At 53.3% G+C, this 25,026-nt stretch overlaps 6 protein-coding genes across 6 annotated transcripts; 4 read left to right on the forward strand and 2 right to left on the reverse strand.

Annotated features, from left to right (window-relative positions):
* Window positions 1–41: 41 nt before the first annotated feature.
* On the forward strand, window positions 42–2,965 carry CLUP02_05737 (uncharacterized protein; the record flags this gene model as incomplete). Its single annotated transcript, XM_049284743.1, has 11 exons — window positions 42–241; window positions 291–346; window positions 455–610; window positions 671–1,098; window positions 1,236–1,420; window positions 1,482–1,595; window positions 1,666–1,759; window positions 1,830–2,012; window positions 2,215–2,372; window positions 2,461–2,637; window positions 2,692–2,965. 11 exons carry the CDS (start codon window positions 42–44, stop codon window positions 2,963–2,965), a joined length of 2,025 nt encoding a protein of 674 aa, XP_049141886.1.
* Window positions 2,966–4,953: 1,988 nt separating this feature from the next.
* On the reverse strand, window positions 4,954–9,176 carry CLUP02_05738 (uncharacterized protein; the record flags this gene model as incomplete). Its single annotated transcript, XM_049284744.1, has 3 exons — window positions 4,954–5,883; window positions 5,933–6,517; window positions 6,570–9,176. 3 exons carry the CDS (start codon window positions 9,174–9,176, stop codon window positions 4,954–4,956), a joined length of 4,122 nt encoding a protein of 1,373 aa, XP_049141887.1.
* Window positions 9,177–13,691: 4,515 nt separating this feature from the next.
* Window positions 13,692–17,342, forward strand: CLUP02_05739 (PH domain-containing protein; the record flags this gene model as incomplete). The annotated part of the gene is made up of 6 exons (XM_049284745.1): window positions 13,692–13,755; window positions 13,857–13,990; window positions 14,073–14,456; window positions 14,507–14,573; window positions 14,626–15,994; window positions 16,043–17,342. 6 exons carry the CDS (start codon window positions 13,692–13,694, stop codon window positions 17,340–17,342), a joined length of 3,318 nt encoding a protein of 1,105 aa, XP_049141888.1.
* Window positions 17,343–18,949: 1,607 nt separating this feature from the next.
* On the reverse strand, window positions 18,950–19,585 carry CLUP02_05740 (uncharacterized protein; the record flags this gene model as incomplete). Its single annotated transcript, XM_049284746.1, has 1 exon — window positions 18,950–19,585. One exon carries the CDS (start codon window positions 19,583–19,585, stop codon window positions 18,950–18,952), a length of 636 nt encoding a protein of 211 aa, XP_049141889.1.
* Window positions 19,586–19,988: 403 nt separating this feature from the next.
* On the forward strand, window positions 19,989–22,209 carry CLUP02_05741 (uncharacterized protein; the record flags this gene model as incomplete). The annotated part of the gene is made up of 3 exons (XM_049284747.1): window positions 19,989–20,033; window positions 20,100–20,658; window positions 21,779–22,209. The coding sequence occupies 3 exons, from the start codon at window positions 19,989–19,991 to the stop codon at window positions 22,207–22,209; spliced, it is 1,035 nt and encodes a 344-aa protein (XP_049141890.1).
* A 1,108-nt stretch (window positions 22,210–23,317) lies between these two features.
* On the forward strand, window positions 23,318–24,791 carry CLUP02_05742 (PCI domain-containing protein; the record flags this gene model as incomplete). The annotated part of the gene is made up of 2 exons (XM_049284748.1): window positions 23,318–23,886; window positions 23,966–24,791. The coding sequence occupies 2 exons, from the start codon at window positions 23,318–23,320 to the stop codon at window positions 24,789–24,791; spliced, it is 1,395 nt and encodes a 464-aa protein (XP_049141891.1).
* Between the last annotated feature and the right edge of the window lie 235 nt (window positions 24,792–25,026).

Here is a 25,026-nt window from a genome sequence, read left to right on the forward strand (position 1 = left end):
CTTAACGCTGAACCCCTATTTTCCACGCACCTTTTGCCGCCATGCATGCTAACCAGATTGGGTTTACTGGCAGGAAACTCACCGAGAGCTTCTTCGTTGTGTCTTACGCCAAAGCCATACAAACAGCTGCTATAGCACGATTCAACAGGCTTTACCACCAAATCATGACGCTTCACAGGCCGCAGCCTAATGCAAGTAGCTTGGTTATTACACAGGCGCCAATGAGCCCGTTTTTCATCTTGTTTCTACCGCCTGACCGATGATATAAGTCACTGTGGGCGGTGTGCTAGCCGGACAGTTTCCGACTACACCAAGCAGACCAGACCGCTTTCACTATTCAATAACAGTGATTCTGATATTGATTGAGTTGACGTTGAGCTCCGAAGTTATTTCGTGAGTTAACCTTGCTAGCAGATACAATATACATTCGTAACAATGATTATCTGGATCATAGTGGTGGTTCCTGGAGACTGCGCTCCGAGCCCAATTGGGTACGTAATCGTTACCAACATGGTACGGAAAGGCCTGGGCTCAAAATCGATTGACAACTTTGGGTTGCGTTTGCGAAGAGCAATCTTTAGCTCGCGGTATTCCCAGGTCATTTCCCTCAGTGACCGTTGAGATTAAGAGGTCTACTCAAGCCATGCGCTTTCGTAACAAAGGTTGCTAGGTGTTTCCTGGCATCTTTACCTCAAGGTCTTGCGCCGGCCACATGGCAAGGCTCATGGAGCAGCCAAAGCATTGTCTTTGCCTTGCATGGCTGCTGGAAATGGAGACTGCGGTTGCACGATGCCGGGCCATGGGACTGTTCAGCGTATCATATTCCGAGCTCCCACGAAGGACCCTGCAGCAATAATTGACTCGTATCAGCGCCGTGGTCAACACGCACCCAACCGTGAGTCGCGACTTTCAAGGGGTACCATCTCCGCACTAACCGTCCGCCAAGCCGTGACCCGACCAGCAACACCATTGTTCTCGACAGAAACTTTCTTGCGAAGCATCAAGCCACACACAAGTCTCCGACAGTTGATTCAAAAAGAAGATCGAGTGGAACTCACCTGGAGACGGTCACAGACAACCTTGGACAACGGCGACTCCGTGAGCCACCAACGGGACCATTTCTTTCTTCCTATAGCGCTAAGGCTAGAATGACTTTTTTTCTGGACCACGGATGCGTTCGTCTCCCCCACTCGTCTCATCCGGTGAAAGGATGAAGTCTGGTACCCTTGAACGAGATCGGGGGGCTCGGCACACTTGCCACTGCAACCCGCATCCACCAATCTATGGACTGTACGCCAGTCACCGCTCCAAGCGTACGTTTTGTGTCGGCGACACGTCGCTTCGCCAGCAGACGTCCCATTAAATCGGTGTTTACCGATGAGAAGGAATGCAAAGCGTCCCATTGTCTTCTCATTGGTCTGTTGGTCCCCTCGTCGATGCGGTTATCCTGAAAGGGACCCGTTACGCTGGTCCAACCATAGTCCTGGTAAGGGTTCGTGCTGCGAGCTTCTCCAGAAGAATGTCACGCTTTCGAACTTCCGTTCCCACGACGGTGGATTGGATAACAGAGACACGGCGAAAGCCCAGGTCCAGCCGTCAAGGAAAGATGCAAATCCGCTTTACCCTCCCTCGGCAGAAACCGCGGCTGCCATTTCGACATGCCAGCGGTGATTCTCTCGGCCGGCTCTTGTCGGAGCTCACTCGGAGCTATTATGGCTTTGATACTCGCGGCCAGCCTCCGTCCCCGACCCGCCACTCCGTCCACATCCAGCAGCGCAGCTGATACCGCAGTAGTAATCTACGGATTTACGTGGATGTTGAAGTTTCAGGACACAGAACGTAATGCAACGTGGAAGATGTGTTACATGCTGCCTAATTTGGCGGATATCGGGAGACTCTGTCTTGACTCCTCTGTGGCTATCGATAAGTGGTGCTGGTCAAGCCTGTCTCTCACTGTCGAGAACTTCGCCCGAGTCAAGCTCTTGTTGGGAGCAGCAGCATCACCCATCAACGTCAGGGAACCGTTCTCCTTGCAAGCGTTACGGTTGCTAAGAGCACTCTATCCGTATACGGTCTAAGAGTGCGGACGAGGGTCCATTTCTACGGTACTCTTTCTGGGAGCAACCGCATTTCCCTCCGAACCTTGGGCTATGAGCAATGCTTGGGCGACGACAACTCCAACCTTCCACATGCCTTGAACACAACACCTGCGAGGCCCAAGCACAGGGGATCATCCTAGGAAAAGAATTCAACTGCACTCCACCCACAACTCCGACCGACAGCCAACGACCCAAGGTACGCACTCTTATGGTCTTCATGCAAATGCAAATCGCGCGCAATCGCAAGACAATCACGATCTTGCTCCACGCAACGTCATCGAAGAACGAGCTTAGAGTTGCCATGACACAACGGGCTGCCCGCTGGATTCGGAGAAAATATATATCTCTGACCTGGCGCGAGGTCCCTCTATATCTTTAACTTCGAGACCATACCAGGCGGACCCAACTTCCCCAGGATTACCCAAGACTCGACAAACCAGGCAGGAACCGTATACTGCCTAATAGAGCTCTCCGCAACCGCAGGCGTCCGGCCATCCCATGCTATCAACTTACTTTTCAACTCCAACCCCGAAACCCTGTACCAACCCAAAGGCGGACGATCGTAATAACCCCTTGATGGCACAGGTTGGAGTTCAGAACACGTTGAGCGGCATTTTGAGTTGGTGACGTGTGCTTTCTTCACATGCGTGCACGCGACCACGGTTCGGTTGAGAGAATTGAGCCAAGAGCAGAGGGGCTGGCGCATGAGCGCTTCGCGATGCCCTCAGCCGACTGAGGATACTGGGCCTTGGAATATGAAAGCTTTTTTGTTTCTTTTCCCTCTTTTTTGGCTTCCACCCCGCGTCAAGAATCAGGCCAGGGGCCTGTCTGATGGAACTGTCCCGGTTGACCCTCGCGGCGTTTGACTTGGGCATCGATGCACCGTAACCTACCCCCCACCCTCCCTTCTTTATGTAGGTCCTCTACCTCTCAGGGCCGTTCTCGACCGTTTCTCGAACCCCTCCGCGGACGGCCGTCTTGCGGAGTCGTCTGTTGCATGGGCTCCGGGCCGTTCCCCAAGCTTCGATGGCGCATACGGGAGAACGTGTGTGACGGTGGTCGAGACCCTTCCGCCTATCCCTCCGTCATTTCATGTGCGTATGACGACGTTTCTCGGCCCCGGGGAGCATCATTCGTGATGGAACGAACACACTGGAGGATTACTCTGGTATAAGTGTACCGATGTCTGTCCATGTTCGACCGTGCTGCTGGGATGGCATGATGGTGCTTCTGGGAGAGCAGTGCCAAGAGCCCTACAATGTCAGGGTCACAGTGAAGCTCTCATGAAGCTCCTTGTGAAGACCCCTCCTCCCCCCCCCCCCTTCCCTCGAGCTAAACTCGAGCTTTAACACCTAACACCTAAGGCCATTAAGCTTAGCAAAGAGGTATATCTACGCAGTAGGAACGTGATGAACGGAACGGATGTTTCATTCGTGATACCCTAGCAACGCTATACTCGATGTCTGATAATGGTTTGAAAGGCCCCGGCAGGCTCCTCTAACAAGCAGACCGCCGTCGCATCGCATAGTTGACAGGGTAGGTTGCGCCCCCAAGGGCGGGGTGCCACGGGGGGCCGTAGACGTCATTGAGGAACCTTTTTTGTTCTGGGATATTGGAAGTATGCAGTATAGCCCTCAGGAATGGCTCTGCTGTCCCGCTTCATGAGCGATGCCTTTGATTATACGAATTGGATTCCAAGGTATCAAAGATCATCTGCTGCTCGACATATAAACACCCTCAAGAGACTCGACTTCTCTCTGTAATACGACTCTCCTCGATGGTTCCGTTTGCTGCTCCATTGCCGTTTCTTTTTCTTCTTCCTGTTCCTCCTTTCCGTTTGGACAGGAGACAAGGTTCAGACCTGCAGGACACACACACACTCTCTTCTCTCTCCTGGAGTCCTGGCAGCCCAACCTCAACCTGATTGATGTCTTTGTCAGCTATTTCGATCGCCGTCGAATTGATGCAGAGAATGAGGCCGCGTTCTGCATGATGTGTGCCGCAGATCATGGACGGCAGACTGCAGACTGCAGAGCATCAAACTCATAGGGCAGGAACAATGGAGGAACTCGCCTTACATGGATGATGGGCATCTTAGCTAGCTCGCTGGTGGACGGATGTGAGCAAACTTCAAGTTGGATCAGACCGCCATGTACAACTACACAGAGTCGGATAAGTAACTTGGTAGATCTTGTTAAACAAGTAGAACAGCCTCAAAAGGTAGCATTGCACTCTCTATCACCAAGCCTATGATCCTGCACGTTTAAACAGAAGAGAAGTCTCGGATTAACCCGTCCCTCTCTGGAAACGACCGATCTCTCCGAGTCAAAAACGAGGCAAAGAAAGAAAGAATAAATAAATGAGTAAATAAATAAAACCCCTCATTCCTTTGAAAACCAAAAACCATAACAAAGGCGCCAGCGAGGTTAAGAACGTAGCTAAGGGGGGTATCTACATATAGCCCGTGATGCCGTTAAACCATTACCAAAATTTGCGTGCGCCCAAATCTGCGTGCGTTAAAAACAAGAATAGGCCGTTGGTTGCTGCTGCGTGTTTGCTCCTTTGCTCTTCGCCTCGTTCCTTCCACACTCGGGCATCAAATAACACACGCTCTTTCTCTGCTCTCTGCTCTCTGCTCTCTGCTCTCTGCTCTCTCCAGAATGGTATCGAAGTATGCCTGCCTGCTGCCCTTCCCCACCTAATTGCCCAGTAAACCAAACGAGATGAGCAAACAAAAACGAAGAGGTAAAAAAGCAGAAACAGAAACAAAAAAAGTCGAGAGCCAACGCCTCGCCATGTCCGCCCTGCTTTTACGGCCTCGCTGTGCCGCGTCCACCCCGCGCTGTCGATCATCTCATCGTCTGGGCAGGTTATTAGCCCGATAGGCTGACGCACCCCCCGTATTCCACCCCTGATTGACACTGTTCTTGACAATCAGCGCCGCAGCCGCAGCAGCTGCCTGGCGCTCCTTTTGACGGTGCCTCTCCCTGAGGTAGTTAGTTGCTTCGGGCCGCATGCGAAGAATGCGGAGGATCATATCATCGCTGGGGTCTGCCTGGGCCTCTTTGCGCTTCTCTTCTTTGGCTCTTCTCATTGTGCCTAGATTTCGGCTCATCATGATACTCTTGCCACGTCGGATAGTGCCCATACTAGCGAAAGCTCCAGGCCCGCCGCTAAAGGTTGGCCCAAATGTTGCTGGAGCCGAGAGTCGGTTTTCGTGCTTCTCCTGAAGAAGCATTTGCGTCGCGCGCTGGGCATTGGCAGCAGCCATGCGCTCAGACTCCCGAATCAGGGTATCCGTTGGCTCAAAGTAGAAGAAGTTCAAGGCTGCCAGCTCGTGCCACTTGGGCGACTTCAGGACGTTCTGCGGCACACCCAACTGCTCTCCAGAGTCATCCTTGGCATTGAAGAACTCAAAGAGAAGATTCAACCATTGATAGACAATGTCGATCTCCTTCTGTGCCAGGGGCCTCTGCGAAGAGGGCTTCTCGGACAGCGGGGGCACCAAAAGGCCTTCTATGGCCTGGAGGACTTCCTTCCATAGACGTGTCATGACCGCAAGCATCGTGGCGTCGGTTAGGGTCTGTTTCATAATGGCGAAGTTCTGGTCAAAGTAGTGGAACAGCGGTTGCAATGCTCCCTCGATGTCGCTTGCTGTGGTGACGAATGGCATGGTCGATGCCCTCTTCTTCCATAGACTGGTCACCTGCGAACCGATACCGCCACCTTTGACCAGTCTCCGCAAAGTTTCGAGAGAGATGGTGGCACTGATTTGAGCTCGGAGCTAGATCAGAGTTAGCAGCTGAATCCAAGTGCAACGAAATGAAGCGTACCTTATCCGTGATCTTGCGGACCATATCTCTCTCTGTTCTCTTCAAGTGGCGGAACGCCTTTCCAAAGTAGAATTGAATGTCGTCGCGCTCGCCTTCCATGCTCACACGCAGCAACACTCTACCTTGGGTGTCCAAATCCAGCCAGTATTCGCGAGGCAGGTAGTCACTAAAGTGAATGGGATCAACCTTGAGCGACGTACGACCAACAAAGTCATGTTCGCCAAAGGTATCGTAATCCCAAATAGTGGCGATGATGTTCAGCGGACTTGACACCGTGATGTCGACAGATTCGTCCCAGCGAGGGTTCAAATTCCGATACACAATGCGTGTCTTATAAAGACGCTTTTGGTACTCGTCTCCGAGGACTACGTACGGATCACTGAAACCACCCGGATCGCAAGCCTTCAGGTCTTCGGCTTCAACAATCTTGATTGTGAAGACGTACTTATTAGGTCGTCTTGGTTGTTGCTTGCCGAGGCGCTCAGCCTTTTGCAAAACCTCGGCGCAAGCGTCGACGTTCATCGACTTCTCTAGCTTGTCTAGAGCTTGCATGGCATGCTCGATATTGTTGAGCTTGACGAAAGACTAAGATTATGTTAGCGAGTTACGTGATGCAGGGTGGTAAATTGGTGCAAACCTCAGGATAGAATTGAAACGGCTCTGGAGCATCTTTGGTGTTCCAGGCATCTCGAGCATACTGAGCATACTGCATGAACTTTTCTTGTGTTGTTTGGTTCGCAGCTGCAGCCTCCTGCGCCGTTGGCCGGTCCATCTCCTTTCCAAATCGTTTCTCAAGCTCCTCGCAGTATTGGCCAATGCCAGCTGCGTAAGAACGAGCCAGTGCCGTCATGAATCTGGCGTGGTGGACGTCGCTGTCCCATTCTAACTGATAGACCTGTTCCATGGTTTGATGGAACATGGAAAATATATCCACAACGGAGGAGCTGTGTCGTTCGTTGTCCGAAGGAATGCCGTCGGGATTGTGAGTCTTGACTTGGAACGGATCTTCGGCAATTGCGTTGTCGACTAATTCGACCATGACACTCTCGGCATTGCGAACCCATCGCCAAACGAAGTCCACCAGAAGTTCCTCAATCTGGAACTCGAATGGCTTGTCGGGCAGCGCGGCGTGGTGTGTCCGGCGCATGTCAACTAGCTCTTTGTAGAGGTCAAATCCATCCTGCATGTTGATTTCTTCACCACTCTCTTTTGCAACTGCAATAGTGCGCTCAATGATGTGTTGCGCATCTCGTTCATAGCTGGGAAACATCACATCCACGAGGACCTGCCAGGGTTTGACGCCCATAATCTCCCCGATATTCTTGTACCGTTTTTGAATTTTGTTCGAAAGCTTGGTGACCGCCCGGCCGAGCTCAACAACGTGGGTGAACTGCCATTCAGAGGCATGATTGGGTAGTTTCTCGTGCACAAAAGCATTGTACGCGTCCGTGGCAGCACGTCTCATGCCGTCGGTGAGATGAGTAGCGAATTCCTGAGCCTGTTCAGGTTTGACGGAGAACGCAGGATCCGAGTGGATATGGTCCACCAACAACTCCATCACGGCCGCAATGTTGGGTGGTTTCGATGCGTAACAATTGAGCATTAGGTTGTAAAGATCTCGTAGTAGAAAGTCGTGGAGGCTGTGGAGTGTCTGCTGGTATACAGCGAAATCATGAATGGTCCAACGGCTTTGGTCAATGTCCAGCAAGCCCGCGTTATACTGGTGTAAGTGTGGCGGTTTCTTGACATCTTCACCCGTAGTCTTTACGTTGTTGATTGCAGCGAGAAGATCCTCGGCAGGAAGCTCTCCGTCGAGAAACTTCTTCCCAATCACCTCGACAAAAGCAATTAGTCTTGAAAATTGAGGAAGGCGCCAGTACACGCTAAGTTCCATGAGCAGGTCGCCAGACTGCTTCGAGATCGGAGTGAACTCTGCTGCCGGATCAGCGTGTAGTTGATCATACGTCATACAATCTTTCAGGATGGCCTTATAGAAAGCTCTCGAGTCGTTGGGTATGAACGTGTAGACGGCCTCCTCGAAGTCCTGGCTAGAGTCGTCGAGAGATAGAGAATCAAAGTTGATAGAGCTGTCGAAGTTCAGGAGGGAACCATCAGGGCTAGAGATTGCTTTGCTGATTTCCGAGTACGATTGTTCTGTCCCGAAGACTGACATGGGCCGTCCAGGAAGTGGCTTGTCCATCGTAGCCGTTGACGTCTTGGCCAACTCAGGGTTGACAGTCAAAATGTCGAGAATGATTTGAGACAGATGCGGCGCTTCAGCTCTCCTCCACTCTTGGAAGGCTTCCTCGACATCAAAGTCCTGACTCCTCAAAGCGCCAGGTGCACCTGAAGCCAACCTTTGCTGGTAGTTCTTCATGTCCTTGATCGCGTTTTCCTCCGTCCAGATGTATCGGCTAGCCTCGATGTCAGACTGTACTTCGGAGTTGGATCGACCAAATATGCGAGCCACGGTGAGGACTAGCGGCATGTCCTTGACGTCGGTGCTCGGAGGAACGACGATCTCGATGGTGTTGCCTTCGCCCTGAGCAGCGTCGAGAGACAAGTTCTGATCCCTAGTGAGTAGCTTGTTCTCCAAAGTATGCAATCGGCTCATCAACTCGGGCCTGTCTCTGTCGTGCCCCTGGTCCCGAAGAGTTTGCGCCACTAGCCTGATGAACATGGCCATATGTCTGTCCGCCGTTTCCTTCCACGAGTCGTCCGTCGCCGATGTTAGCTGGGCATACTTTTGGTTGGCCTTGGTCGCGGACGAGTAGAACATGAGAACGTAAGGCTCGAGCTTTCGGTCCTTCTCTACGGATTTTTGAAAGCCCTTCTCGGTGAATGCTGTGTATGCTTCGGCAAAGCTGCGCTTCAGAGCCGAGTCGTTGAAGCCTTGCATGGGTTCCTTTCCTGTCAGGACGTTCTTAAGTCTCTTCTCCAAGGGTTTCTGGAATCCATGGGGCAGCTTGATGCTGTTGGAACCTGACGAGACGAATTGACCGACCAGTTCGGTGACGCTCGTGTGGGATCTCTGGGCTGGTTTCGGGGCGGCAACATATTGCTTTCGCTTCTGTCTCGGTTGGAGGATGTGGTTGAGGTATGCAATTCGCAATGCAAAAGTATAGGCATCGTCATGGCTGACGACGGTGATGTTGCCCCTGGATGCTCCCCTCGGTCTCATGCTTAGCCGGTTGCTAGTTACTCGACGGCCCGGCATCCACGAGCTCCTAGAAGCGGATGACATGATCGCGGATCGTAACGGGTCCGGAGATGCGTGGGGTCGAAAGTCGGACGTGGGCGATAACGGGGCACAATTTATGAGAAAGCTGTCATTCTCGTACCAGCGCAGAATGACCAGCTAGGTGGTTTGTAGTGGTCGGCTGTAGATTTTGTTCGTAGACGTGACAGGTCGATCTAGGGCTGTCAGGAAGGTTCCAGCTGCGACAGCGGAGAAGTTATCGTCGGTAGGTCGGGGGGTTTGGAGGAAATGAAGGTTGCGGCGAAATGTGGTGGCCGTCGAGAGTTGGATGGTGGTGTTGATCTGCCAAGGACCCAATGTCTAGCAAGCACACTGCAGCCGCTTGGGGACCCTCAGAAGGTTTGGGGATGAATGTTTGGTGCAGCAGGTGACACACGTCATTGGCAGAAAAGGAGATGTGGTGACTGCCGGGACCCCTTGTACTTTTCAGGAAAAGGTGGCACGGTGGTACCTGCGGCCCTGTGCGGCGCTAAGCGGCCCTGGTATGGACAGCACGAGGGACGGGAGGGAGGCTAAGTTGGCGAATAGTATACCTCTAGCAACATTTCGTCGCTAATGAGGTACTTATCGCAGCAAGTAAGATGGGTGGCATTAGTTGGTGAACAGAGGTATTCTGATTTCATTAGTGCTGGGCGTATCGGGTATCGATGATGCCTAACCGGCGGAGACCCGTGGACGGGGCCGGACCACTGGTCACTGCAGTTCTGGCCTGACGATACGACACCTCAATCTAGAGAAATGCGAGCAAACGGATAATGCCAACAACTGGCATGCAATGGGTCTTGGTGTTTTGTTCCAAGCTCTGGGTCAGATTCTACCTTTGATTTTTCTTTGCGACAGAGCTGGAGACGAAACTTCATCAAGACCTCTCCCCAACAGATAATTGAAGAGATACACCACATGAGAATAGTCACCGACTTTCGATGTTTCGTTTCTTTCGTCAGGCCGTGTAAGGCTCCCTTGAAAGAAGCTCTCAGGCGGCAAGTCCACGTACGTGGGACCACACTCTGTACAAAGGGAGACATTCACGATACGAGATCTGTTGCCGCCATGCTTGGCTATTTCGCCTTCAATACGAAAACTTTCACCGTCTGGCATTAGTCTCGGATTCTCAGTCTGGCCTCCTGCAGATCGCCTTGAAATTCTATGTGAGTGAAGTTAAGCCTGAGACTATCAACACCAAAGGGAACTGCTCGCGTGTTGTGTCACTTGCGATAGCGTTATGTATTATCCGTACGGATACGACCATTTCCAAAGGGACCAACGGTATCAGCAAATCACATGCTTCCGCGTAATGTGTCTTGGCCGCCTCTATCGACCTTTCTCCTTGTTCTTTCAATTTTCTTTCTTCTCCACTGCATCCTCCGAACGGTCCAAGGGTATTTCCACGGCCATTGTCCAGCGAATCAGTAGTCCGTCCGGACCAAAGATGGAGCGTCCAGGACGCGCATATCTGGTCCGTCATGCGCAGCTCATCATTTCCCGGTCCTTATCATATTCTGTACGATACTCCACGGGCACTCATTGAGCGTTTTCCTTGACCCAAGTCACAATGCCTTTCTCGGTCAAATGTCTTACCTCCTAGTCACCGGCAGAAGCTCTGTGGCCATGTTCATTGGTAGGACCTATGCTGTGCAAAGGACTACACTGGCGTTCCAGCGGCCCAGTTGATTTGACACAGGTGCAATCGCAGTCTTATCATGATCAGGGCAAGAAGATCGACGATGCGTCGTGGCAGTCAAGCTGGCAGTGGCACTGAAAGCCGTAGATTCAGAACAGGTAGAAGGCTCGAGTCGCTATGTTCTCTGTGCCCAATGCCCGATTATTCGTCTCAATTTTGTCCGAGGGATGTTCCTTGTCTGCCGCTGGGACGCTGGGGATCGCATGGTCCATTGTTTATCTCATACACACGGACGAGCCCGGCCGCTGGAGCCGTAATAAGTCAGAAAGGCGAAATTGCCCAATACAGCGCCAACAAGCCGGAGGTGACAGGCCTGCATTGTAGAGTATTTGGCATTTGGTGATGTATGGGTTGCAAGTTCGATGCTGGCGTGCAAGACGTCGCCCGAGCTGTGGGATCGTATCCGTAGGAACAAAAAGCTTCTGACGGAGTGAACGGTGCGCCGTCACAGTCGGAAGGAGTCATGGTGGTAATAGGTATCAAGGCGCGTACGAGATGCTCTTAGCTTTGCACCGACTAAACAGCTACGCCGCGCAGGCCATGGCGGCCGGCGCCCGTTGATCGGTGACAGGCGCACTGCTTTCGTGAGAGAAAGTCTGAAACAGCTCTCCATCCTCTTTTACCTGAGAGTCTCGGAATCGGCTGGACTCTGCTTGGCTCATAGCAAAGGTAGTGAGGCGGAGACGCTTCCCGGGACTTTGGTAGGCATAAGGACAGCATGCCGAACCCAAGACTGAACCCGACTGGCTAGACGAAAAGTTCGATCAACGCAGAGACTTCGTTCGTATGATTCGAGAGCTTGTTGCATCTACTATGTAGTTCCTGGAGTGGAGGAGAGTGACGGCCGATTGGCTTTCAAGGCTTTTCAGAGGACTGGGAAGTCAGTCTCCGAGGGCCCCTCATCAGCTACCCCCTTTCTTGATGCAATGCAGGAGCATAATTGGCAACCTGCAGGTGGTGTCGTCGCAAGTTGACGAGTTGAATCCCGACTCTCTGGAATATTGGATAAGTAAACGGGTGAAAGCGCCATAATCAAGCGAACAGTTTGCAAGAGCCGCTTTGTCGGCGTGATGAACAGAATCCTTGCCCAGTGGCCAACAGACAGGGCCATATCTCCGCGTAGAAGAAGCTTGGGGGACGGAGACATGGCGTCCGAGAGGGTGTTCAAGATCTCGCGGCTTGCCGGGCTTTGCTTCGCTTCCCCAAGTTGGGAATCTGGGAGGGGCAAACACCTAGGCCCCTAGAGTGGAGAGGATTGGGGGGCACGAAAAGGAACGGCGGTACTGCGCGCCCAGTCAGCTTGTTGCTTGTTCGTGCTTGTCATGAAGACTTGGTAATTAGTGCCAAGGTGCCTTGCTACGGCCCAACAATGTGCGGGATGGGCAGGACCAGGTGGTGTGGTGATCCCATGCGCTTTGGTCAACTGTCGAAGATCTTGAACTGATGACCCCACCATAGACGTCTAAAAAAGTGAAAGAGGCCGCCGTTGTGCCTGGAATGAAGGAGAGACGCGGATGCTGTTCAGTGCCCCAAAGAGGACCTAGGAGGACACATGAAACCCGGAGGTGAGATGGTGGATGGCTGGCGGTGATGGTGTTGGTGTTGGTGCTGTTTTTGTACTCGACAAGGCTTTGGAAGGTTTGGTGTCCGTTGATGGTGAGGTGAGGTAGACCCTCGCGCTCCTGAATGCCATAGAGGTGATGCCGAGGGGGTAAAGCTCTTTGTGTGATAGATATTATTATCGTTGATGCAGCCCGATGCTTGGTATTCCATTGGAAAGGCTAGACGAAGAGAGTTCCACGGGTGGATAATCATGGGAATTTGAGGCCGGCGGGCAGGGGTCGGGATAAAAGTGAAATCGGCGCCAATCTCGTCTTCGCCAACCCTGGCGCCTGAAGACCAAGTGGGCTTGATTCAACGTCACAACGGGGGAAGGCACTTGGGGATTGAGGTGAGATGCACCTGCCCAGCCAGCGCTGGATGTACCTAATTGCGCATCGCAGCTTTCCAGTGGCAGCGGCGGCGCGTAGTGTACCTTACCCTTCGTGCTTCCCAGTCCAATTCAGACGAGGTGGCATGGTACCTTACCTTACTCCAGACCACTACAGTGACAAGCCCAGCCGGGCCAAGTCCAGCCCACATGCATCGTGTACATGTACCTGACTGGCGTGGGAAATCTCCGCGGCGGCACAAGTATCTTGAACCGAATGCGGGCCTTGACGACACTTTCAAGGAGGGGAGGGGGGGCACTGGGGGGCACATCAGCGGCAGCAGGCAAGCACCTCAGTAATAGCAACACAGTGACAGCGACCGACAAGCAACAGGCCTCTGAGGCAGACGTGCCGCAGCCCAGCAGCTGGTGGTTCTCCGTCGACATCGGATCGCAACATTCAACCTTTTGCATTTCCATGACTCTCTTATTCATTTCCCCCCGTCCATTCTACTCTACAACAACTACCACTACATCTCTGGTTTTTTACCTTTCATTCCTGTTTACCCCTCAAATACTCCCACCCTCGACGCCGCCGTTGCCTGCCGTTATCCCCGCAGCTTTTACTTTAACCCCTTCGTTCAGGCCCTCGTCGCCTCCCGCAGCCGCAGCGTCTCGAACCTGGCTACTCAGTCCACGCTTCCGTACCGCCTGCCCGTGGCTGTGGCTTGGCCTCTTTTTGTGTCGCCAAATGTTCACGTTCCTGGCTAACTTGCGACCCCGCGCTGCAAAGCCCGCCGACCACCAAAGAGGCGCTCCCTCTGCCTCTGCCTCACCTCCGACGTTCTACATCTTCATGCGCCGTTAATCCTAACTTCAACATCTCATCATGGGCATCGTTAGCAGCAAGCCCGATGACGGGGCTACCCTCTATCTTAGAGACCAGAATCGACGTGCGACCTCCCGCCCTCTGCTCCCTCTGTTCTGCTTGCCCTCTGCCTTGCCTGTTCATGCATGCAGCCTTGCGCATCCGCTTGCTAACTCTTCGTTGCAGTATCCATATCTTCTCTCGTCATCTCCAACCCGCGAAGGCGCTCTTCCGTTAACATCGTTCCTAATGCATTCCCCGCTACCAGAGTCTCGGCCTCTCGTCCGCTAGGCGACGGCAGTCCCATAGAATTCGTTCAGGTTCGTAGGCGCAAAGAACAGCACCGCACTTCCTCTGCTCTTTCTACTTCCTAGGGACATGCGCTGACCTTCATATTTGCAGGACACCGAAGTCGTAACAAGTCCCGGCGGCGTCCCGAATTTCATACTGAAGCTCAACCAAGACGATGAGCTAGTCTTCACCTTTACCTTCGTTATACGTCAAGGCCAACAGTTTGTCACCAACGGCGGCGCTGACGCTGTAGCAACGACCGACACTCAAATCAGCGGACTGACCTACGTCTATGCCTCTACACCCCGCGAAGTAGAGAACTTGGTGACCCGCGAGTTCCACGCAGACCCGAATCTACACAAGAATTCCAACGTTGAGTTGGTAGGCGACTTTGCGACTGGCGGCACTCCCTCCGTCTCTTTTGAATGGACCTGGAAATGGAAACCTCCAAAGAGCATTGAAGACAGGGGAGGTGGATGGAGGAATTCCTGCAGCGTATGCTCACTACAGACCATGAGCATGAAGCACTGCTGATCCCGTCATAGTTCGTCGAATACGACCCTCGCGCTCACTGCCTGCACACTCTGGCTAGTTTCTCATACTGGGTGTCGAGTAAGGCTTCGCTCGTCCTTCTTACCCGCGGCCCGCAGCTGACTTCTTCCAGACCCAGTCTCGCCGCTCAGCCACCCAAACTCGCCATCCCCTCCCTTCCTACTGACCGCCCCTCCTAAGATCCGTGTCGCCTCGTCCCAGTCTGTGGATTCTCGGATCAGTCATGCCGAGTTAGACGAGCCCTTGTCACCGTTGCCGGGCAATACATCATCGACCACCATCCTCCCTGTGCCACAATCTGCGTCGGAGCCGATCAAAGTAGATGTCGCATGCCCGAAACCCACCGACGATGTTCTTGTACCAGACGATGGACCTGTCTTCAGGGCGACGATTAAATCGTTGGAGCAAAAGACTGGCAACATGCGGACGCAGATGAAACGCGTGCTCAAGATGGCCAAACAAGCACACGAAGCACAGCAAGAGGCCAACAAGAACTTTTCCGAGTTCATCGATACTCTTCGGGAAGCCTCTTCAACAAATGCCAATGCTGTCCAGCCAGCCATCGAACACTACTTTGACAAGATTGCCCGGGAGATTCTCGCCTATGAGCGGACAAATACTGTCAACCTCAAGAGGATTGTGATCGATCCTTTGGACAAATTCTATACAGTGGATATCAAGCAAGCCGAGTCCAAGAAACGTGACTTTGAGGAGGAAAGCAAGGATTACTATGCTTACGTTTCAAGATATCTCGGACAGCGTCACGATTCTGTCAAGGCTAAGAAACTGGCAGAGAGTGATTCAAAGTACCAGACCAAGCGTCGCAACTTCGAGCTCAAGCGTTTCGACTATTCGAGTTTCATGCAAGACTTGCATGGCGGTCGCAAAGAACAGGAAGTTCTGTCCCACCTCACGCGATACGCTGACGCTCAAACGAAGAGCTTCCTCGAGGCGGCGAAAAAGATCGATACCCTTCTACCCCAGTTGGAGGCACTTTCAAGCGAAGTACAAGAGGCCGATAAGGAGTATCAGTACCAAAGGCGGGAGCGCGAAGAGAAGAGACGACTACTCGAGAAAAGCAACCAGCCGTACAATGAGCCCGATCCCATCCCTGTACCCGGTACAAGCAGTGGCCCGGTTGCGAGCTCAAATGGAACTGCGTATGTTTCCGACAGTGATCTAGGCCGTGCCGACAGCACAGGATCGCAGTTGAAGGTGGCAATGTCTTCGGGTTCGAATCCTTCCCTTTCAATGGCTTCTCCTGAGCTATCTCGATCCCCGGGCAGTCTCGGCAATTCTTCTGTTGGAAGTCCTGCTCAAGCCTCAAAGTTCAAAGGAATCCGTGATTTGGAGGAGAAAGACTATGGCCAATCGTCAGGCGCCAGCAGCACACAGCGTAAAGAAGGCCTGCTATGGTCCCTTAGTAAGGGCGGAAGCAATCATGTTGACCCGCGCAACCTGAACAAACAGGGTTGGCACAAGTAAGTTCACCTGGAACCCCCAAAGCATTTTGCATCCTGACAAAGCAGGTTCTGGATTGTTCTCGATCAGGGCAAGCTCTCGGAGTATAGCAACTGGAAACAAAGGCTTGATTTGCACAATGATCCAATCGACTTGAGAATGGCATCTGTTCGAGAAGCACGGAATGCTGAGCGTCGATTCTGTTTCGAAGTCATTACGCCTCAGTTCAAACGAGTCTACCAAGCAACGTCGGAAGAAGATATGAACAGTTGGATAACGTCTATCAACAATGCGTTGCAAAGTGCGGTCGAAGGTCGCATCATGAGAGACAAGTCGGCGCCGAGCGATTCAGGATACATCAAGAGAGACATTGGCTCGATACTCACCGGCAAGAGCCCCTCTGTTGGCCACAATAGCCACCACAGTCACGCAAATTCAAATAGCGCACCCGTACGCCGAATTACTGTGGGCGCTCGGCCCAGCACGCATCGATCAACCAGCTCGAGTTTCGACGAGAATCCTGACAAGCTGCTTCAATTGCTTCGCGACAACGACCAAGGAAATTGCTGGTGCGCTGATTGCGGGTCGGGTACAAAAGTCGAATGGGTTTCAATCAATTTGGCCATTATTCTATGCATTGAATGTAGTGGCATTCATCGCTCCCTCGGCACGCACATCAGCAAAGTGCGATCTCTCACCTTGGACATCAATTCCTTCACCTCTGATATTGTCGAGCTGTTACTTCTTGTTGGAAATAGAGTGTCCAACATGATTTGGGAAGCGAAGCTCGAGCCTGGCTTCAAGCCGACACCACAGGCAACCCGAGAGATGCGGTTGCGGTTCATTACGGCAAAGTACGTGGATAGGGCATACGTTGAGCCGATTTCAGCCACACTTTCGCGTTATCCAAACCCCGACGACACCTTGCTGGCAGCCATCAAGAAGAATGAGATCCAGCAGGTGATCTACGCCTTGGCTTTGAGGGCAAGTCCTAATGTCACGGACAGGTCTCGAGGAACGCACGCAGTTTTTCTGGCGCTGGCGGCCGCCGATCCTGCGTCACCTTCTCCCACTCCCGGGCAGCCCCCGGAGACGGACAGAACGGTGCCATTCCCAGTTGCAGAGATGCTGCTTCAAAATGGTGCAGAAGTTCCGTTGACGATGCCGGCCTTCCCCCTCAGCCGGAGTGCGCAATTGTATATTGAAGAGAAACGAGGGCGCAGCACGGGGTTTTCAAACGACAGCGTCGGGTCATTGCCCGGCAACCTGAGTCCCAACGAAAAGCTGCAGCGGGAGAGAGATGCCCGATTACAGAAGAGAGTAAGCGCGGGAGGACGTCTGGCCAAGAGCCCGATTCCGGAAAGGTAGCGACCTACCTGCTTCGAGCGGCTGGGACAACTCAACATGTGCCTTGCCTTTGCACTGCATGCGAGGCATAGATCTTCTCTTGAAGTTCACTTATCGACAGACGATTATGATGACTCCGGGGGTGACGATGGATGAAATCATGTTGGCACTGGCAAGAAGACGAAGAGGAAATGGCTGGCATGCTTTGACACTGTCATTACGAGAAGCCATATTGGTTTTGAAGGGTCTGGTGGTCCTTTTTCTTTTCCTACCGGGCGGGCGAGAGAGGCTATCTGTTTTCATTGCCGGACATGAGGAGCCCAGAGTCACGGGACGATGTTGTCACATATAGCATGTGTACAGAGTGCTCTTTTCCATGACAGACGCCAGCGCAGGGCCGATCAGGTACACACCATTGTAGTAGTCCTCGATTGGAGAAGGCCAAAGGTTGGAGAGTGCAGAGACGGCCGTTGTGCGTGCGTGCTTGTCAGTGTGTGTATGGATAGTAATAGTAATGAAATGATGAATACAAAGTAAGATAGTAACATTTTATTTCGGCTGTCTCGTATGCCATAGACCGAGCGAATGTGGCGGTTGAGGCGAAACTCTTGTTGCCACTGGCAGTCAGACAGAAAAGGAGAAAAAAAAGAGAAGGAAAATCGTAAATGAGTCGTTTGGTGGCAGGTGAAGCACTCACGTGTGGGTTTGACGTGGGATGAATCACACCTGCGGTCCGTAGTATACTTAGCCACAGCAAGCGACGGGACGCACACCTATTCTTACAGAGTGACCTACAAGACTGGGTAGAAGGGGTGTGGGGAACGTCACTCTTAGATGCTGGGAAGGGCACATGATGGGAATGTCTCAATTTGGAGACTCGAGACGGAGGATGGATGGGTGTCTGCGTCAAGCTCGTTCGCCATACCCGCTGTCAAGACCGAAGTTCGACAAGGTGTGGTGAGGAGTCCATGAGCATAGTATGGGAAATCTCGATCGTAAATAGTAAGGAAAGCAACCTTAGGGGCAATAGCGGCTATGTGATTCATGAACACCTTAGCTACCTTACTTTACCTTCATCATCTGGTTGTGGTTGAGTGGGCCCCCCTTCCGAGGCCAACATCGCGATAGTGTGCAGGTGAGGTTTGCAGAGGGAAGAAGAACGGCTCACATGAGACCTGCTTCTTTCCGCCACATGGTTCGTGATAGAGGCGGAGGCTGGAGGGAAGTGGGAGAGGAGCTATTATCAGTCGCACGCGGGCGCGGTTCTTGCTTCCGCTTCATGGGGCTGACGGCATTCATATGGAAGGGGATGGGAGTCATTTCCCTTTTCGAGAAAACGGAATTTTGAAATGTTTTGCCATTCAACCTCGTTCATCATCGTTGCTCTCGTATCACTCATCGTTGCGGAAGCACCATTGCCATCGTCTTTTCAACTCTGCGCGACCCAGTGTATAACGACTTCTACCTTGCCTTGAGGTAAGGTACCTTACCTTACACCATCTCTCTACCTCACCTTATCTATCGTATCTGTGCACGTATCTGCCAGATCTGCATACGACCTGCGACAGTCGAAAAAAACGAAAAGGAAAGAAAAAGGAACTGAGCAGGGAAAGCGGCTTTGGTTTACCTCATTTTTGAGAGAGCAAGAGAAGAAGAGCTCGCAGGAAACAGCCGATGACTGCATGTCTAGGCTGCAGCGCACCCAACTGCTGCACCACTGCAGTCATTCGATCCTCGAGGACCCACTTGCTCTGGCACGGTCGTCCTCGATCCGAGAAAACGAAGGGAAGGAAGGCCCTGTCAACAGCTAACCTCCACTGCCTGCCTGCCTGCCTGCCTCCAGCAAGCAGTCCAGCTGTGTCAGTGTGAGGTAAGGTGACTCTGGGGCGGTGTTCACAGTCCAGCCCAGTTACCTTCCCGGTGACGGGTCCAGCAAGCCCCAGCCAGCCCTGCCCAGCCCAGCGGACGGGACCCTCCCCAGGACCAGGACACAGGACAGCCGTGGACAGGACAAGCAGGACCACCACCTCACCAGCACCGGGACACAGGGACAACCTGACGGGACCCGGCAGCTTGTACAGGGCCATTGCCAGGGGCGTTTGGTTGGTTCTTCCACTTTTTTGGTCTGGCTTGGCCGTAGCTTGAGCACCACTGCACTTGCACCTGCACCAAGCTACCACCTCCCTTTCCCCCTCTCCACTTTGGGGGAACTGACTTCCCGGATCGTCCAATACGCAGGCCGCAGTACGCAGTAGCTCCTCCATTTTCCAGGCTGCACTCCACGCTCACTCCTCGGGGCTTGCCTTTCCAGGCTTTTGCTGAGCAGCTGGTTTATTAATGCGAAGAGCCTCGCCATCCATCACATCTCTCCCTTAGGCAACACTTCCAACATCCAATCTTCCCATCCCCAATCCGTTACAACTTTCACAATCACCCACGTTACACCTTATCCTCAGAACTTTTATCTGCACAAATCATTTTGGCCGTACAGAGGTTTCCCGTACGTACTAGCTTTACCATAACCAAAGATCGACACATACCTGGTACCCATTAATTCACCGACGACGTAACCATTCCTTACCTCACCTTGCTTTACCCGCCTGCTGCCTCGGAGAATCCCACTTGCGAGCGAATCCCGCAAGACTCGTAACACTACCAATCGAGGCCATGGCTCCTCCTCAACCCGAAAAGAGCCAATTGAAACGAACTAGAGTAAGTCGTCTACTGATCTGCCCGGCCTTCTGGTGTGCAATCCTAAGTCGTCTTTCCCTTCCAAAGGGTTCTCTGCCAGAAACCGAACTGGATGCGAAGAAGCCCCGCCGCTCCGACAGGCAATCACCCGAACCCGAGCACAAGACGCCAGTCTCTAAGAAGCATCAGCTTCCCTCCCCAGTCACAAGGTCCGGCGACTCGGATGAGGTCTACAAGGAGCCCACCGCCACACCCCCGGAAGGACGTCCTAGCCAGGTGAACCACCGCGATAAGGACGACGCGTCGCAAGCCGTTAATAACATCTCCTCGCCGCCGCAGGAGGCTACCCAGGCTTTCTCGCAGTATGCCCACGAGACCAAGGAGGCCCTTTCGGACGAGGTCGAGGATGAGGTGAAGGAGGGCGTATGGGGATACTTGTTCCCTCTCGATACCAAATATGGCAAAGTTGTCGTCATGAAGAGGCGAGCCGCTTGCCCTCTGCCTGACGCTATTGAGGCGAAAGAGTCAACGAATAAGGATCAGAATGGAAAGTCGTCCCTGCAGAAGGAAGAAGAGGCGTACGAGCGCACAAAGGTCAAGGGAGTTGCATCGGGCGGATACTTGATTGGCCGTCATCCAGAGTGCGGTAAGCCTGTCGTCCGTCTCCGGGCGTAGCCATGGTGTCGCTGACAACTCGCAGACATCGTCGTGGACGATCCTATCATTTCCAACAGGCATTGCTTAATCTTCACTGAAAACAAGGGCGGTGACACTGTTGCGATTCTGGAGGATTTGTCTAGTAACGGAACTTTCGTCAACGAAGCAATCGTAGGACGCAACAAGCGGAGAGAGCTCCAGGAGCAAGACGAAATCGCTGTTATTGACAAGGCTCGTTTTATCTTCCGGTACCCCAAGAGTCGGCAATCTAGTGCATTTCTGAGTCAGTACACTCTCCTTGAGAAGTTGGGCAAGGGTCACTTTGCCGAGGTGTTTTTGTGTGTCGAGAAGTCTACCGGCCAACGGTACGCCGTCAAGATCTTCACCAAAACGCCCGGCATGGAGGAGAGATCCAAGCAGGAGGGCTTGCAGCAGGAGATTGCTGTTCTCATGGGCGTCAGCCATCCCAACGTTCTTTGCTTGAAGGACACGTTCAATGAACGTAACGCCGTTTATCTGGTCCTCGAGCTGGCTCCTGAAGGCGAGCTGTTCAACTTCATTGTGATGAGGCAGAAAGTGAGCGAGGATGAGACGCGTAAGCTCTTCAAGCAGCTCTTCCAGGGCATCAAATATCTTGTGAGTCTCACATCATGGTAATTCTGAGTCGAGCGCTGACTAGTGGCAGCACGATCGCAACATTGTTCACAGAGATATCAAACCTGAGAACATCTTGATGGTCGACAAGGAACTCAATGTCAAGCTGGCTGATTTCGGCTTGGCAAAGATTATTGGCGAAGAGTCCTTCACGACCACATTGTGCGGCACGCCCAGTTATGTGGCTCCGGAGATTCTCGCCGAGGGCAGGCACAGAAAGTACACGAAAGCTGTAGACATTTGGTCGCTAGGTGTCGTGTTATACATCTGCTTGTGTGGCTTCCCGCCCTTCTCGGACGAGCTCTATTCTAAGGAATTCCCCTACACGCTGTCGCAGCAGATCAAAAGCGGTAGGTTCGACTACCCGTCACCGTACTGGGATTCTGTTGGCGACCCTGCTCGTAAGTGGCTCGAAAGTCCAAATTTTCTGCACAGAGACTAATGCCTCAAACCAGTTGACCTGATTGATTCTATGCTTGTCGTCGACCCCGAACGTCGGTTCACTGTGGACCAGTGTCTCAACCATCCATGGATGACTCAGAACCAGCCTGGTGTCAATGATAGTACTGATGGCCTTGTTGGCGGCATTCAGAGCTTGGGCGTCCATCGACGGGGCGTGACCAGAGAACGTACTCTCTTGAGCACATTGAACTCAGTCCAGGTGGCAACCAGAGCGCCTGTGGGAGACAGCAAGAAGCCCGTCAATATTTACGCTAAGAACACGAAGAAGATTCAGCCAAAAGAGGCTGACCCCCACTCGCAGAGAGCTGTGGGCGAGTTCGTGGAGATGGGGGGCAAGGGCGACGAGCCGCTCTTTGGGGCCGATGGAGAGAGCATTTACTCAAAGAACGACATTGCTAGCGCCGAGAAGAATGATGGGAAGTAATGTTGTGTAATGTTTCTTGTGGGTTCTTTGGGAGCATGGATTATGAGATGTGTCTGGGGACAGCATCGGCGATGTTTTGGGTTCTTGGCTTTCCTGGTGCCATGCAGGCATATACTATGTTTGCGACACCACCAGCCATTGTTTTCAGTAGTGTCTCGGGCTTGGAGAGAAGGGTTGTGCAGTAAAGCATTGGACGACCTATACAGATACGCAGGCACGGATGGGCAAAAGTTTGGAGTTTGACGTTGTCTTTGATTGAAACAACGGCCCAATATAATAATAAGCTTGAACAACATGCAAAACTTGTCTATAAAGATACGTTCTGTCGATGACATGCGCGGTAGGTTGACCAGCTCCCATCATTTGTAGGGGAGGTACCTTAAATTGATAAGTTGTATATCGGTCAAGGAGCCAAGACTCAGCGATATTACCCACCGATGTATCGGCCCCGAGAGGATACGAGGCGGCCAGGCTGCTGCGGGTCACACCGGCGGTCCAGATGGACGGGGGTGGGGCCGAACCAACGACATGTCTTCATTGGGCCCTCAACTCTTTTTCTGCCATTTGTGTTTCTTTTCTACTTTCCAAGCAAGATGAAAATATCGATTCCAGAATGTCCTGCTTGAAAATATCATTGCCTCGATTTTCTTGCGAATTACAGCATGCCATAGTGAACGATTTGATGTAGATGCGCATTTGGTGTAACGCCCGACGTTGAACGCTGGCACCCCGCTTCATTCACCGCCTTCGCCTAGGGCCCCATTTGCGGTTTTTCGCACAACTGCGAAAGTGGCAGAAAAAATTGCTTACCACCACCCCTCCATCAACGACGACGTAGAACGAGTCGGCCTTCGCAAATCGAAGCAGTTGGACTCACCGCACGACAGACCGACCCCCTGTCTCCGTTTTGTCAAACGACACGCCCCCTCTCTCTGTCTTTCTCACACTTTCGGCCGTCTGGTTTTTCCCGGGTTTAGAACCTCCTCTTTTTGGTTTTTCTCTCCAACCCCCCGATCAACCGCATAAACCACCGACCTCGAAACCCACCCACCCCCTCTCTTCGTCGTCGACCCTCCCAAAAATACCGAACACCACATCGGAAACAATCATGGCGGCGGGAGCGAAGCAACAACAGGCGCAGCCGCAGCTGCTGTTCGTCGATGGTTCCTTCCAGGAGCTGGCCCGCGAGATGGCCGAGTACCTCCACATCGCCGATGAGATTAAGCCCCTCGTCGAGAACGAGGCCAAGAAGGAGGAGGTCCTGAGCAAGCTGGTGGCTAAGTCGGCGGCGCTGTCTTCGGTGCCCGAGAAGGAGTTCACGGCCGCCTCGAACCTGATGGTCCACCTCGTCCTGCAGTCCGAGGAGCCCAAGAAGCACCTGCCCACCCTGTGCAGCGCCTTCAGCAAGCCCATCGCCTCGAGCCCCGTCAACGGCGTCGGCCTGAGCCTCAACGCCCTCAGCACCGTCTTCAACCTCATCGCGCCCGAGAACCCGATCCGCTTCAACGTCTTCATGGCCATCCTGCGCTTCCTCAAGTCGCACGCCATGTACGATGCCGTCCAGCCCTACCTGAAGCACCTCCCCAGCTGGTTCGAGGAGTGGGCCACCGGCGAGGAGTTTCAGAGACAGATGTACGAGGAGATTGCCGAGGTTGCCAAGGAGGCTGGCAAGGAAGAGTGAGTTTTTTTACGATATCCCGAGACTTTTGGGATGAGAACATCAGATGTGCTGACGGCATGTGCCCCACCTTGATAGGGAGAGCTACGAGTACATTCTCAAGGCCCTGCGCACCTTTGACGCCGATGACAAGGAGGAGATTGGCTCCGAGGACGCCCAGAGGCTATCCCTCCGCGCGGTCCGCGACGCCCTCCTGTCCAACACACACTACCTCTTCACGGACATCCGCAGCATACCCTCGGTCCAGAACCTCTCCGAAACCCACCCCATCTACTCCCAGCTCCTCGACGTCTTCGCCGAGCAGGACCTCGAGGACTACAACGACTTCAACGACGAGCACTCTGGCTTCGTCGAGAAGGAGGACCTCGACCACGACAAGCTCCACCGCAAGATCCGCCTCCTGACCTTCGCCTCCCTCGCCGCCCAGACGACCTCGCGCCGCATCGAGTACGCCGCCGTCGCAAAGGCCCTCCAGGTCCCCGCCGAGGAGGTCGAGATGTGGGCCATTGACGTGATCCGCGCCGGCCTCGTCGAGGGCAAGCTCTCCCAGCAGGACCAGGTCTTCCTCGTCCATAAGGTCACCTACCGCGTCTTTGGCACGCGGCAATGGCAGGAGCTCGCCACCCGTCTTGACTCGTGGAAGGGCACGTTCACGAACCTGCACGACGTCATCCGCAAGGAGCAGGCCAACGCCAAGGCGCAGAAGGAGCGCGAGGCGCAGGAGGCGGAGCGCAAGCAGCAGGGCGGCGGCGAGGGCGGTCGCGAGGGCGGCCGTCAGCAGAGGGGCCAGGGACGTCGCGATAACAACCAGCAGCGCGAGCCCAGAGAGCCAAGGGAACCCCGTGAGCCTAGGGAGCCCAGAGAGCCGCGCGAGCCCAAGGAGCGGACGGAGGACGACGACTAAGCGGGAGGCATGAATCCTGGTCTGTTGATGAGGAACTTGCCTTTTTGCTTAAGTTGACTTTTCTCGCCTCGCGATATCCACACAGCTCAAGGGGATGCAAAGCGGGACGAGGGGGAAAACGATGGGCCGAAACGAACACCAAACATTACGGCGAAAGAGGAATCAAAAGGTTTCAGGGAGGCCAAGGGGGAGAGAGGAAACTTCGTTCGTGTTTATTGTAATTACGGCGAGGAGA

The sequence above is a fragment of the Colletotrichum lupini genome, chromosome 3, assembly GCF_023278565.1.
Source record: "Colletotrichum lupini chromosome 3, complete sequence".
Taxonomy (NCBI): domain Eukaryota; kingdom Fungi; phylum Ascomycota; class Sordariomycetes; order Glomerellales; family Glomerellaceae; genus Colletotrichum; species Colletotrichum lupini.